This window comes from Pseudorca crassidens, chromosome 14 (assembly GCF_039906515.1).
Source record: "Pseudorca crassidens isolate mPseCra1 chromosome 14, mPseCra1.hap1, whole genome shotgun sequence".
NCBI classification, from domain to species: domain Eukaryota; kingdom Metazoa; phylum Chordata; class Mammalia; order Artiodactyla; family Delphinidae; genus Pseudorca; species Pseudorca crassidens.
This window is the reverse complement of record NC_090309.1, coordinates 26,534,165-26,548,652: the sequence shown is the minus strand read 5'-3', so window position 1 is coordinate 26,548,652 and position 14,488 is coordinate 26,534,165. Positions and strand designations below refer to the sequence as shown.

General features: G+C 43.7%; 1 protein-coding gene across 8 annotated transcripts in view; it reads left to right on the top strand.

The window, feature by feature from the left end:
- Positions 1–6,847: 6,847 nt before the first annotated feature.
- The window catches only part of DGUOK (deoxyguanosine kinase), a 36,153-nt gene continuing 28,512 nt past the window's right edge, over positions 6,848–14,488 (top strand). For 2 of the 8 annotated variants that reach the window (XR_010934421.1, XM_067704656.1), the window contains exon 1: positions 6,850–7,075. Coding sequence is in view for 5 of the 8 variants with exons in the window: in XM_067704656.1 (XP_067560757.1) it covers positions 6,934–7,075 (142 nt within the window). In the remaining 3 variants the exon portion in view is untranslated. Of the gene's footprint in view, positions 7,076–14,488 lie in introns of all 8 variants that reach the window. The other 6 variants (XM_067704658.1, XM_067704655.1, XM_067704657.1 and 3 more) reach the window with 5 other exon arrangements.

Here is a 14,488-nt window from a genome sequence, read left to right as displayed (position 1 = left end):
CCGCATACCGCGGAGCGGGTGGGCCCGTGAGCCATGGCCGCTGAGCCTGCGCGTCCGGAGCCTGTGCTCCGCGACGGGAGAGGCCGCGGCAGTGAGAGGCCCGCGTACCGCAAAAAAAAAAAAAAAAAAAAAAATAGAAAAGAAAGAAAGAAACAAGGGCTTTCATAGATGTAAGTCCTTGTACTCAAGGGTGATACACTAGAGACTGTGAACAGAAAGGGAAACGCAGGGCTTATAAGCTGTAACATGTGAGTGGTTCAAACACAATGTTATTTAAACTTAGGTGAAGGATGGTCGTAGTGGGCTTAAGATCTCTATGAGGTCCTTTGTCATTGAGGACTAAGTTGTATTTTGTCCCAAAAGCTAATCAAGAAAGGAGCAGCATCCCAAGGAAGAATATTTTCTCTTCCTGCACTCCTGTTCCCCCTCTCTCTTCTCCTTTTCTCTCTGTCTCTGTCTCTCTCTCATTACTTGCTACCCACTCCCTGCCCTTGGTCAAGTCTGTTTAATTTCACAAGTATTTACTGAATTTTTGGCATCTGCAATTACTGGATGAGGCCAAATGGGATTTATGTACCCCACAAAGATGATTCCTGCCCATCAAGGTCACACTGCATAAAGGGGGAGACAGACACATACATATAAGACAATGATTTGAGGTGAAATAGAAGCCCTCACAAAATACTATGAGAAAATACGGGATAATAATAACAGCTAACATTGACTGAATGCTTATAATATGCCAGGCACTAGGTTAAGAGCTTCCATGGATTTTCTCATTTAATCCTCACCACAGCCCTATGAGGCAGGTACTAGTGTCATTCTCATTTTATAGCTAGTTCACTAGTTAACTAGATTTCCCAGCTAGTTATTGGCAGAACTAAGTCCTTACTTCTGCCTGGTGTGCCCTTTGCTCCTGCCACCTGGCCAGGTCCCATCCTTGATATTCCTGAACAGAACCCACCTGGTCTTCCCAGACACACCCATTTGGAGACAGTGGAGCCCAGTGGAAGCACACAGACCTCAATGTCAGACATTCTTCCTCCACCATCCCTGCACTTGCCCTCTGGGGTGCAGTAGAGAAGCGTATTTTCTTTTTCTTTTTTTTAATAAATGTATTTATTTACTTCTGGATGCATTGGATCTTCGTTGCTGCACGCGGGCTTTCTCTAGCTGCGGCGAGTGGGAGCTACTCTTCATTGCAGTGCGCGGGCTTCTCATCGTGGTGGCTTCTCTTGCTGCGGAGCACAGGCTCTAGGCACACAGGCTTCAGTAGTTGTGGCACGCAGGTTCAGTAGTTGTGGTGCACAGGCTTAGTTGCTCCACGGCATGTGGGATCTTCCCAGACCAGGGCTCGAACCTGTGTCCCCTGCACTGGCAGGCGGATTCTTAACCACTGCACCACAAGGGAAGCCCCAAGAAGCATACTTTCAAAAACCCCTAGAGGATTTATGTCTTGGGACAGGTTTCCCAGAAGCAGACCCTGAAATGAGGACTCACATGCAAGAGATTTATTAAGGAAGTGCTCTCGGTAGAAATCAGTGAGTAGAGTGGGAGAGGCAGGACAGAAAATGGTGGCTTCTGCCTGGTTCCCTGAGAGCCCTGGAGTATAAACCTTACTGCAGGCAATGAGCCAGGCTTTCATGGTCACATATCAGTGATAAGTGAAGGTACTTCCTGCGGGACAGAAAGTCCCAGGATTTCCTCCTGTGCAGGAAAAATGTTCCAGTAGGTTGAGGGCAGTCCTGCAAAGAAGAGCCACAGGCACAGGCTATTGGGAGAGAAAGCACAGGGAAGAGGCGGTAGGATGCCCAGGCACAGAGATGCCACTAGGGCAGTGTGGAGAGCTGACCCTCCCTGCTGTGGAGGGGCACGGCAGAATCTCCATGTGGGGCAAGAAGGGGAGGATGACCCGTCTTTCCCCTCCCTACCCCACCTGATCTTACCTCACTTCAATAAGTGCTGTCCTAGAATTCTGCAGGGGAAGTCAAGTTATATGCTAGTAGAGAGGAGAGCATGGATGGGTTACAGTGGCTTGAGGAGAGTGTAAATTCAATAGGAAGTCAACCAAATAGAAATAACATCCCAGGCACTGAGTAATGTTAGCATTACCTTACTTATTACGTAATACCTATTGGTTGGTAACGGTGTGGCAGGTGTGTTAAATGCTGCACGTGGATTACCTTTCTTAATCCTCACCTCTGGCTGTCTGAATCCAGAGCCCACACTCTTAACCATTCCCTATGTGCCTCCTTTTATGATTAGGTCTATCAGTCAGAGTTCATTCAGGTGAGCAGAGCCACCATGCATATTACGGGGATAAGGGGGTTATTACAGGAATGAGGCTGCCCAAAAGTGGGACAAGCTGGGGAAGTGAAGGTCTGAAGGGAGCTGTGGGATGATCAGAGAGGAGTCACTAGGCCTTGAGAACTTGCTGGGATCTATCTATGGGCACATCTGTCTGTCACAGTGTCTGACAACAGAGATCTCCTCAGAGCAGCTGAGGCTCCCATTCTACTTTCCAAATCTCCACCAGGTCCTCTTTTGACCAACTCGAACTCAGAGCCCTGTCAGGAAGAAGATTCTGGAAGCGTACTTCCCAGCTTAACCAAACTGAGTTAGCACAATCCAGTACATTAGAATATCTTTGATGTAGATGAGAATATAACTGACCAGACACCAAGCTGCAGAAGAAAGTCAGGGTCACATTTGCGTATGTTTATCTCCCCATTTTTAATGGTTGCATAGCGTTTTGGTAACACGGATCAGTTTACTTGTCAGCAGCACTTCAGAGCTCTCTCTAAGGACTAAGCAGAGTGTCTAGTACATAGCAGATGCTCAGCAAATATTGGATGAAGGAATGGATGCTGAAGGACTAGAGTCCCCGTGGGGCAACATCAACTCTTTACTCATAAACTCCAGCAGATATCTGACAATCCTGCAGGAGCAGGAAGTGACATTATTCCTCCAGGCAAGTGGGACGTAATTCTGCTCACCAACATACCGCTGTTTTCCAGGAAGAACTGATCACCACCTTATTTTCTCCCTTGCTCCGGACAATTCCTTTAATCGCCCTCCTTCCTCGTGCACATTGGGGTGGGGCTCCAACACTCACATTTGTTCCTTGAAAACTTACCTTTTGGCCACCGCTGGGCCAATCAGAGTCTCTCTCCTGGAAATTTGGAATTAAGATCAAGAAAGATATTGAACTTTGATGCATGGTAAACATAATAAAACAAGCATAAAGAAATACAGAGGAGTAGAAGGATCATCAATAATAGTGGGATAACTAAAAGGCAAAAGACATTTTAGTTTCTTACTTTACACTATACATCCCCCAAATGTAAAAGCTTTTAGAAGCAAGGATCAGAGTGAGAGAAAATATTCACAAAGGACTCGTATCCAGAATATACAAAGAACAATAACAGTAAGTAAAAGACAGATAGCCAATAGAAAAATGGGCACAGGACTTAAACAGGTCCTTCCCAAGAGAGGTTACTGAAATGGTTGATAAACATACGAAAAAATGTTCCATTTCATTGATCATCAGGAAAATGCAGATTAAAACTGCAAGACACCATTCTACAGCAGAATGAATAAAATGAAGAAAGCTGATGGTACCAATTGTTGGCAAGAATGTGGAACAACCAGAGCTCTCACGCACTGACGGTGACACTGCCTGTTGGTACAGTCAAACACTGTGGAACTGCATACTCTTTGGGGATGTCTACTGAAGCCCAGCATACGTCAATTCCACTTGTAGGCATATGCCCAAGAGAAATGTGTACTTAACTTTACCAAAGACATATTCAAGAATATTCGTAGCAGGACTTCCCTGGTGGCACAGTGGTTAAGAATCCGCCTGCCAATGCAGGGGATGCGGGTTTGAGCCTTGGTCCGGGAAGATCCCACATGCCGTGGAGCAATTAAGCCCGTGCACTGCAACTACTGAGCCTGCTCTCTAGAGCCAGCGAGCCACAGCTACTGAGCCCACGCACCACAACTACTGAAGCCCACGCACCTGGAGCCCGTGCTCCACAACAAAGAGAAGCCACCACAATGAGAAGCCTGCACCCCGCAACAAAGAGTAGCCCCCACTTGCCGCAAATAGAGAAAGCCCGCACACAAAAACAAAGACCCAACACAGCCAAAACCAACCAAACAAATAAATAAATTTATATAAAAGAAAAAAGAATATTCATAGCAATGGTATCTATAATAGCTTTAATCTAGAAACTCTCAAATGTCCATCAAGAGTAGAATGGATAAGGGGACTTCCCTCATGGTCGAGTGGTTAAGACTCCATGCTCCCAACGCAGGGGGCCCGGGTTTGATCCCTGGTCAGGGAACTATATCGCGCATGCTGCAACTAGAAGATCCCACACATCACGACGAAGAGCCCGCATGCCGCAACTAAGACCCAGCGCAGCCAAATAAATAAATAATTTTTTTTAAGAAAAGAAAAGAGTAGAATGGATAAAACACATTGTGGTATAACAGCATAGTGGAATACCATACAGCAGTGAGAACGAATGAACTACAACTACATATATAACATATATAAATCTCACAGATATTATGTTGAATGAAAGAAGTACTTACATGATTTCAGTTATGTAAAGAACAGGCAAAACTAATGTCTGCTGTTAGAAGTCAGGTTATTGGTTACCTTTGGGGGTAGTAACTGGTAGGGGAAATGGATTCTGGGGATGCTGGTAATGCTGTTTCTTGATCCGAATCTGGGTAATAGAGTGTGCTCAGTTTGTGAAAATTGCACTAAACTATACGCTTACAATACACGCTCTTTTCTTCACTATATATTGTACTTCACTGTAAAAATTTTTTTAAATGACTTTTAGGTGCTCTAACTTTTAGGAACAGATTAGTTTCCTGTCTGCACCTAAACCTGCCAACAACTTCCATATTTACCCTTCACAGTGACCCTGAGGGCAATGAAGGCAAGGGAAACCATAAGGGTGCAGACAGCCTCTCAAACTTTTTTCGATGGATATTTTCCCAAGTCAGAGTTTCCATAGATAAAGAAATGTAAGTAGTATTTCTACAGAGAGGTGGCTGCAGGGGAGGGAGTGGGGGATGGGACAGACTTTAGCTGCTCCAATATCCTTTAGCGCTCCACCCAGCTTATCCTAAATTTGCAATCTATTTTTTAATAGATTGTGCTTAATATGATATACAAATGTCACTTCAGCCATCCCATATAAACAACAATATAGGAAAAAGGTCCTGTGCCTGCTCTGCAAACAGTTACCCTGAGACAGGAAGGAAGGGGGCAGGGCACAGTCATTAAAAGAATGGCACAACCATTAAGAAGAATAGGATACCACAAAAGCCGATTAGACCCTACTAGGCCCAAGATGGCAGAAGAGTTGACTTCCAGGAGACCTAGAGACTCATTACACACTCACTGTAATACATTAGCAGGTTAAATGACACCCACAGGTGCCATGACAGTTCCAAGGCCAACCAAAAAAGGCACAGAAGTGGGTGGTGCCCCAATTCCTGGAAATCCCCACCCCTTCTCCAAGAAGTTAGAATATTCCTCTCACTTGTTAGCCTATGAAATTACCCAGCCCTTAAAAACTAACCACCTCCACACCTCTGGTGCTCTTGCCTTCTGAGATGGCCCACGCTCTACGGAGTGGGTATCTCCCTAAATAAACCTTTCACTTTACTATATCTCGCTCTTGAATTCTTTCCAGCGAGAAGTCAAGGACGCTCACTTGGCAGCCTGTCCCAGGGACTCACCCGAGACCTGGGATATGACCATCCTCTCGTGCCCCATTTTTCCTACAACAGTTCCAGCCACCAGCCCCTCCCCAAACCTTCTGGCAATCAGATTGGTTTCCTAAAAACTCCCATGTCTAAGAGTGCTGCCCGAATGCCAGATTGCCTGTTAACTCCTGGTTTGACTCTTGTGGAAGTCAAGCGGGGAAGGTGGACGCACCCTCTGACAATATTTCATAAATCCTTAGTTCTGAAGTCATTATGACCATGGAGTGTGGCAGGAAAAAGCCAGTCTGGCAGCAGCTCAGAATTGTCCCTGTCCCTCTGCAGAACACAATTCTCCACCAACAGCTAGACTCCAGTTCTATACACCAGCAAATCTCTCTCTACCCTTGCTCTTCTCAAGCTTTTACAAACCCTATTCTGAATCCCCACCAGCCGCCCCGCCTCCCTCCTCACCCCGCCATGGTTCAACCCCACAGAACCCAATCTATCTGGTTTAAATGAGTTCCACACATAGTCCCTAAGCCTCCACCCTCTTTATTCTTACGGAATTTTTGGCTACTATGCAAATAGATTGAGTGAACTTTATTCAAGAGGCAAAATAAGAGGTGGGGGTGTAATTGACAAACTAATTTGTTAATTTATTCAATAAGGTGCCAGCATTGTGGTGCAAGTTACAGGGAATGGGAAAAAGTTAATTTGTGTAAATCATCAGATTGCATCATTTTCCTACTTAAAACTGTCCAATTTTTTTCCCATGTTAGAATAAGAGCCAGACAACAAACACTTGGGGGAAAAAACTCGTTTAAAATTACAATTATTTTTATTTGTCTTTAGTTATGAAATTTATTCTAAAGCGATACAAAAATGCAAAGGTGATGGAATTCTTGACTTATGTGTCGTTTTAAACGTTGTTTGTCCAGTGCGCAGAAACGGAGGGGGCGAACCTCACAGTACCAACTCCAATTGTCATTAAACTCTCCCGTAACCCCACATTAGGAGTCTTCCTTTTTGCAACTCTTTATTACAAACATCGCGAGAACAGAGTAGTCCCTTTGGCCCCTCCCCTCAAGCCAACTCAACCCACCCACTTCTCCCCTGACGTCAGCGGCGCGCCGGAGCGCGTGAACACCGTGGGAGGAAGTGCTCTCGGCGGAAGTGATCGCTTCGTGAATCATCGGTGGGATGATCGCCGGCCGGCTCTATCTAAGGCTGCTGCGAGCATCCTCCAAGTCCATGGCTAAGCGCCCACTCGAGGGTGTGCCCCCCTCCAGGGGTCTACACGCGGGGCGCGGGCCCAGAAGGCTCTCCATCGAAGGCAACATTGGTAAGGGCCGGAAAGTAGCTGCCAAGCCTCGGCCTCCGCAGAGCAGGTGCCTGAGAGGTTGGGAAAGGGGGCCTGGAACCCCCTCCCTCTCGAGCAGATGCGGCCGGACTGCTTGTTCTGAGCTGCCAAACCTTTCCCCTCTCAAGGTGCGCTGTGGGCCTTTGCCAGTTGGATTTTTCAGACGTCAGGCCTCAGTACTCTCCCACAGGGACAGGTTTATTGAGGCATAAAAGCCACGCAGTCCGTAGATAGGACAAGAGCTAGCTTGTTTTGGTAGAGAAAAATGGAAGCGACAAGGAGCAGGGTGCAATTTCTTTGTTCTCCTAAGGTAAGGTTGCCAGATTTAGGGGAGAAAAAGAGGATGCCCATTTAAAATAGCAGTTCCGATAACGAATAATATTTTAGTGTGTGTCCTATGCAATATTTGGAACATACACTAAAACAAAAAAACCTAAAATTCAAATTTAAGTGGGTGTCCTTATTTTATCTGGCAACCCTACCCCAAGAGAGTTCCTAAACTCCAGTCATTCAAATACCACTTTCACTATTTTTGCCATGTCTCTTTGCTGTTCCCACTATAATTTCTTAGCATTTTTCTTAGAAGCAGCTCACTTTTTAAACTTAAAAACGTGTGTTAAATTAAAAATAACTGTTATAAGAGAGAAGAGAAGTCCAGTACCTTAAATAAAAATAATATTAAAATAAAATAAAAACATTTCAGTGTTACTAAATGTTTCTAATGTTACTAAATTCTTACTTGAGGCTTTTACCTGCTAAAGTGCTGAGCCCTAAAAAGGGATTAGCAAGTGTTAAGTATTGAAGACATTCTAGCAGCAAACTGAGAATTTCTCAGTTTACAAATTAAACATATAGCCCTTTGAACAACTTCCATATTCCAGCACTGTTCGTGGCACTGAGGATGCAGCAGTGAACAGAACAAATAAAAGTCTCTGCTCTCAGGGAACCCTAGTAGAGAGAGACAGACTATAAACAATATAAAGTAAGCAAAGTAAACAGTATGTTAGATAATGAGTGTGATGGAGAAAATTCAGGGATGAGGGATTGAGGGAAGTTGCAGTTTTAAATTGAATGATCAAGACAGGCCTCACTGAGAAAGTGACATTTGAGCAAAAACCTGCAGAAGGTGAAGGAGTGAACCATGTGGATAATGGGGAGAAGAATCTTCCAGGCAAAGGGAAGACCAAGTGCAAAGGCCCTGAGGTGGGAAGCGTGTTCAGGGAACAGGCGGAAAGTCGTTGTGGCTGGAGTGGAGTGTGCAAGGGGGAAGGTGGGGGGAGATGAGGTCAGTTGGTAAGAGGTGGCTAGATTGTATAGACTGTATAGTCCATTATGGATTTTTACTCTGGTTGAGATGGGAAACTGTTGGAAGGTTTGAGCAGTCAAGTGACATGATATGACTTAGATTATAAAAAGATCACTCTGGCTGATATGTTGAAAATAGAAGGTGTCAGGAAGTTGTTGCAATGATGAGTTATGATGTGTTGGACCAGGATGGTAACAGTGGAGGTGGTGAGGAGTGATTAGATTCTACTTTCATTTAAGGTAGGGTACACTGGATTTGGTAACAGGAGGATGTGGAGTATAAGATAAAGAGGGGTCAGTGATAACTCTAATCATTTTGGCCTGAGCAACTTGAAAGACAAGAGTTCCAGTTTTCTTAGATGGAGAAGTGTGGGAAGAACAGCCTGGGGGAAGAGGGTCAAGTTTTTGGTTTTAGGCATGTTAGGTTTTTATATGCTTACTAGATATGTAAGTAGGATTGTTGAATAGTCAGTTGGATATATGAGTCCAGAGTTGAGAGTCTCCCTGGACTGGAGTTATACATGTAGGTGGTATTTAAAGCCAGGAGCCTGTGTGTGTTGATGAAAAGGACCACGTCCTGGGCACGCAAATGTTAGAGAGATTGAAGCAATAGGAAGGAACCAGCAAAAGAGACTGAGAAGGAATGACCACTGAAATAGGAAAGCCAAAAGAATGATATGCTGGAAACCAAGCGAAGGTGTTCAGGGAAGGAATGATTGACTGTGTAATGCTGTTTAAGTAATGGAGCTCTTTGGTGAACTTGAGCAATTTATAGGAGTTGGGGGGGGGTGAAAGTCTGGTTGCATAAGTTCCAGAAGAATGGGAGGTGAGGCATTGGAGACAGTGGGTTAAGACAACTATTTGCAAGTTTTCCTAGAAAGGGGAGACGTGGGGTGGTAGCTGAAATGGGAAGAGGGTTGAAAAGGTGTTTTTTTTCATTTTTTTTTTCTTTTTGTAAGAGGAATTAGATGATATTTATAAGCTGGTAGAGAGGGAAAAGATTGGTGAAACAGGAGAGAGGATAGACTTTCCAGAGTGATTTTAGTAAGCAAGAAGGAATGGAATTTCTTGCCCAAGTGGAGAGAGGTTGGCTTTACCTAGGAGCACAGTTTATCCCTAATAACGGGATGAATGGCAACATAAATGATTACTGACTCTAGCAGGAGTGGCAGGAACTTGGTGAAGGTGTTCTGGTTGTGTCTGTTTTCTCGGTGAAATAAGAAGAAAGATCAGCCAAGAGTGAGTGTGAGGAGAGAGGAAAGACATGAAATAGTCTGGTGAGGGCATCCCTGGTGGCGCAGTGGTTGAGAGTCCGCCTGCTGATGCAGGGGACATGGGTTCATGCCCCGGTCCGGGGGGATCCCACATGCCGCGGAGCGGCTGGGCCTGTGAGCCATGGCCACTGAGCCTGCACGTCCAGAGCCTGTGCTCCGCAACGGGAGAGGCCACAACAGTGAGAGGCCCGTGTACCGCAAAAAAAAAAAAACAACTAGTCTGGTGAGTGAGCAGAAGAAATATAGAATTGCTGGGCGGCATTAAGGACCCATTTGGACTTAGTGGTCTTGAATTTAAAGTGAGACCAGTCACCACAGCTGTGTGTTTTTCTCCAGCCAAATCAGAAACATTGAAAGGAATGAGAAGGGCTGCCTGCCTCATGGTGTTATTTAAAGATGTTCTGTCCCGTACTTTGGGAAACATGCCCCTAAAGGAAGCTCTGTCCTCAGAGCCCAGAGAGGTACAGAGTATTTCACAAAGTAAGTGGTTTGGACAGACCATCAGGTGAGGTTTGAGCTGCCTCTCCCAATTTTCCTGACCTTTTCTTCTTCACCTTTCCAGATTTCTATGCATCCTTCTTGCGTTCTCATGCAGTCCTTTAAGGAACTCACAACTAAGTGGGAGGAGCAGACTTCTAAACATAATTTCTGTGCTGTGTGATGAGTGCTATGTTTGGACATGGAAACTCAGAATCTCTGGGGTAGGAATTCCTACCCTAGAGGAAAGAGTGTTCCAGGCACAGGAAGTAACACTTGCCAACGCAGAGCCTGAAGAAACATGCAGTTTTAATATCAGGCTTGTGCCTGAAGTTTAAAGGGCCTGTGAGAGGACAGCAGAACAAGAGTTTGGAAGGGTAGGATATGCCAGACGTTGAACAGCTAGGAGTTTCTCATGTAGGCTGTGGGAGGATACTGAAGACTTAAGGCCAGTATGTGCCATGGCCACATTGATTTTTAAAAGGGAATTGGCTAGAATGAATAAATAAAAAGAAAGCTTCACAAAGCAGGCACTTTGTATGTCTCGTTTGCTATAGTACCCATCGTACCTTGCATCCAATTTGTTGAATGTATGAATAGGAATAGAGTTTGGAGTAGACAGACTAGGTTTTGTGGCTATTGTAGTCGTTGGAGGGAGGGAAGATGTAGGCCTGAACAGAGAGAATGGTGGAACAGAGAAGACATGATGGTTTGAGAAAGAGTTTGGAAGTGGGATTGACAGGACTTGGTGGCCACTTGGAGGTGAGGGATAAGGAGGTTTAATTTGGACAGTGACTCTGAAAACTGAGGATGGGAATAAAGGAAGAGGAAGTCTGGGGAGGTAAGAGTGATGCTTGGAGGAGGTGCCTCTGAGACAAACAGAGGTAGATGTTCTGAGGTAGATTAGGGTACGTGCCTGCAGTGAAGAGACAGATTGGAGCTGAGATCTCAGCTATGGAAGTTGTTGACTTGTGGGGGTAGTTGTTGCAGCCTTGGAAGTGAATGCAGTTGCCTAAAGAAAGTGTGACTGATGAGAAGTGGACTGGGGACCTTAATCTGGCTCTTTCTAGTTTTGTCTCCTATTATTCTCCATCACCCCACACACTGTGATGACTCTCCCTGGACAGAATGGGGCACCTCCTCCTCTGTGTGCTCACATAACATTTTGTACCCTCAACTGCTGCAAGCACTTGAGTTCTGTTGAGATTGTCTGCACCTTCAGTACCTTCCCTGGGTTAGCCACGTAGTGTCTTGTTCATCTTTGTGTCACCAGCACCTAACCCACACCTGGCCCATTGTACTCATTCAGTGTTTACCAGATACTTGAATCCTGTGCTGTGATATCCATGTGGAAGTTAGTCATTGGTTTCCACAGAGGAAATACGGTAAACTGCTTTTACTATCAGATCAAATAGTTATCTTGTTCTCTAACCACAGGTGGCATCCCCCCAAATGAGAGCATCCATTCAGGAAACCTGAACAGGGGAAGGTGAACCCCTGTCCCAGCTGAAGTTAGATATGTTTATCATAGAGTTAGATATGCTTTTCTTGTAGTCCTGCTGCTCTACATCTTAATCTGATCCTGTGGATGCAGATGGCAGCATGTAAGGAAAATGGATCAGTGAAGTAGCAAGTAAGGGCATCTAGCCTGTGTTATGAGCCATATGCCATGTGTGATTAAGAGTCAAAAGCTTGGAACCTAGAATCCCTTAAAATCTGAAAAATAAAATACCTAGCCTATCTATTAAGTGTGTTCATCACTAAAGTGTATTATCGCCTTCCAAAGCCAGTTATTTTATGATTACAGACCTAAATTGAAGAAAGGATCGCCGCAGGAAATACTGTCAGTGAGTCAACTCAGACTAGTCTCACTTTGTTTTATTTTGTTTTTCTTTTTGTTTTTTTCATTTTGATTTTCAAAGACCCAACAGAGAAGAAACCTCACTTTTGCCATCTAGAGACTTGTATGTAAAGCAGTGGAGAGCTTCCCTAAATAACATATCCTCCAGCATTCAAAATTAGTGATTTAACATCACTAATGTCATCTTTTACTCTCATTAAGTATAAACATTTGGGCAAGAATTCTAGGGGAAAAAAAGACCTATTTAATCCAAACATTGTATCCAATATACAGTGTTTGGAATAAGTTGGATTCTCTGTTTCTGTGATTCACCTCATTCCATCCATCCATCTCCATTCTTAGCACCTGGCCGGATACTCAGGATGCAAAGGAAATAAGGTTAGTCCCTGTCTTCAGAAAGTGAGCTCCCAGTCTAGAGGGAGAGAGTGGTGAGTCAACAAATAATTACAGTGTGATGCCTCTGTAGACCAGAGCAGGCAGTAATTAACTCTGCCCAAGGATAAAGTGGAGCTGGAGAGAGTTCAAGGAGACCTCACTGAGAAGGTGACAGTGAAAGGATGAATCAGCTGGTGGGCAGAGGTGGTGAGGGCATTCCAGATCAGCAAGGGTCTCATGCTAAACGCAGAAGTTTGAGTTGTACTCTGGAAGCTGTGAGGAACTTTTTTTTTTAACAACAAATTTTTTTTTCTCATGAAAAGAAGATAAAAGTAATCAGGGCTGAAATATATCAAGTTTCTTTTAAGTCAGCTGAGTGATTTTTTTTTCCCAGAATGCTTTTAGGCTCAGAGCCTGTTTGATCCTGGGTGCTTAGCCTTGATATAAGTTCCTTGAGGGCAGCACCTCAGCTCACTTCATCATTTTAGTTATAGTACCCACCATTAGTGGCTACTCTGTAAACATCTGTTGGTTGAATGAATGAATGCAGCATCAAATGTAGTTCCTGAAATAAAGGCTTTAAATTTTCTTTGGAAGAATTTTTTTGTTTAAAGATAGGCAGCTTTATATTTACTGCTTTTGTTTGCTTTTTGGTACAGGGTTTTACATCTTGTTCAGAAGAAAATGCCTGAAGATGATGGTATATTTAAAGAGGCTGCCATGAACTACAACTATATTAAATTTAAAATAATACATCATTTTGAGTGTTACATCAGATACTATTATCTTACTACTAGCTTTTAGTATAATGTAGCTATAACAGACATTGTAGTTTATAGAAAAATTTGTAGGAGAAAAGAACTATTATTTAGGAAGAGATGAATGTTAACAACAGAACTCTTTGATCCAGCCAGTGGAATGACGATCCTGGTGCTAATAAAAATCAACATGTTGATATAATGTACTCTAACAAAGTACCTCCCACCCTTTCTCAAGTCATGGCACACATAATAAAGTACAGTGATAGCCAAGGCCCTAAAGGAAGATTTAATGCTGCTTATGACATCTGATACCTCCCAAATTTCATGATATTAAAACGTATATTGAAAGAGAACAGTTAAGCTGGGATCTAACTTAATTGTGATAAGTCTGAGATAATGATATCAAAAGAGGCTAGTGCTCAGCATAGAGACAGAGGGAGGCATTTGTCATTTGGCCCTGCCTGAAGAAGAGAGACTTTAGTGCATACAGATGTTCTGCTCATTAGGAGGAGGCCAGCGTAGCAGTGGAAAAGCAGAGAACGCCTTTCTTATGAGACCCCTGGGAATACTTTAAAAAATTTGTCTTAAAAAAAATACAAAACTTCTTTTTTATATACATTTTATTTTTTTACTTTTTAATTATTTTAACATCTTTATTGGAGTATAATTGCTTTACAATGGTGTGTTAGTTTCTGCTTTATAACGAAGTGAATCAGTTATACATATACATATGTTCCCATATCTCTTCCCTCTTGCGTCTCCCTCCCTCCCACCCTCCCGATCCCACCCCTCTAGGTGGTCACAAAGCACTGAGCTGATTTCCCTGTGCTATGCGGCTGCTTCCCCCAGCTATCTGTTTTACGTTTGGTAGTGTATATATGTCCATGCCACTCTCTCAGTTTGTCACAGCTTACCCTTCCCCCTCTCCATATCCTCAAGTCCATGCTCTAGTAGGTCTGTGTCTTTATTCCCGTCTTACCCCTAGGTTCTTCATGACCTTTTTTTTTTTTTCTTAGATTCCATATATATGTGTTAGCATATGGTATTTGTCTTTCTCTTTCTGACTTACTTCACTCTGTATGACAGACTCTTGGTCCATCCACCTCACTACAAATAACTCAATTTCGTTTCTTTTTATGGCTGAGTAATATTCCATTGTATATATGTGCCACATCTTCTTTATGCATTCATCTGATGATGGACACTTAGGTTGTTTCCATCTCTGGGCTACTGTAAATAGAGCTGCAATGAACATTTTGGTACATGACTCTTTTTGAATTATGGTTTTCTCAGGGTATATGCCCAGTAGTGGGATTGCTGGGTCGTATGGTAGTTCTATTTG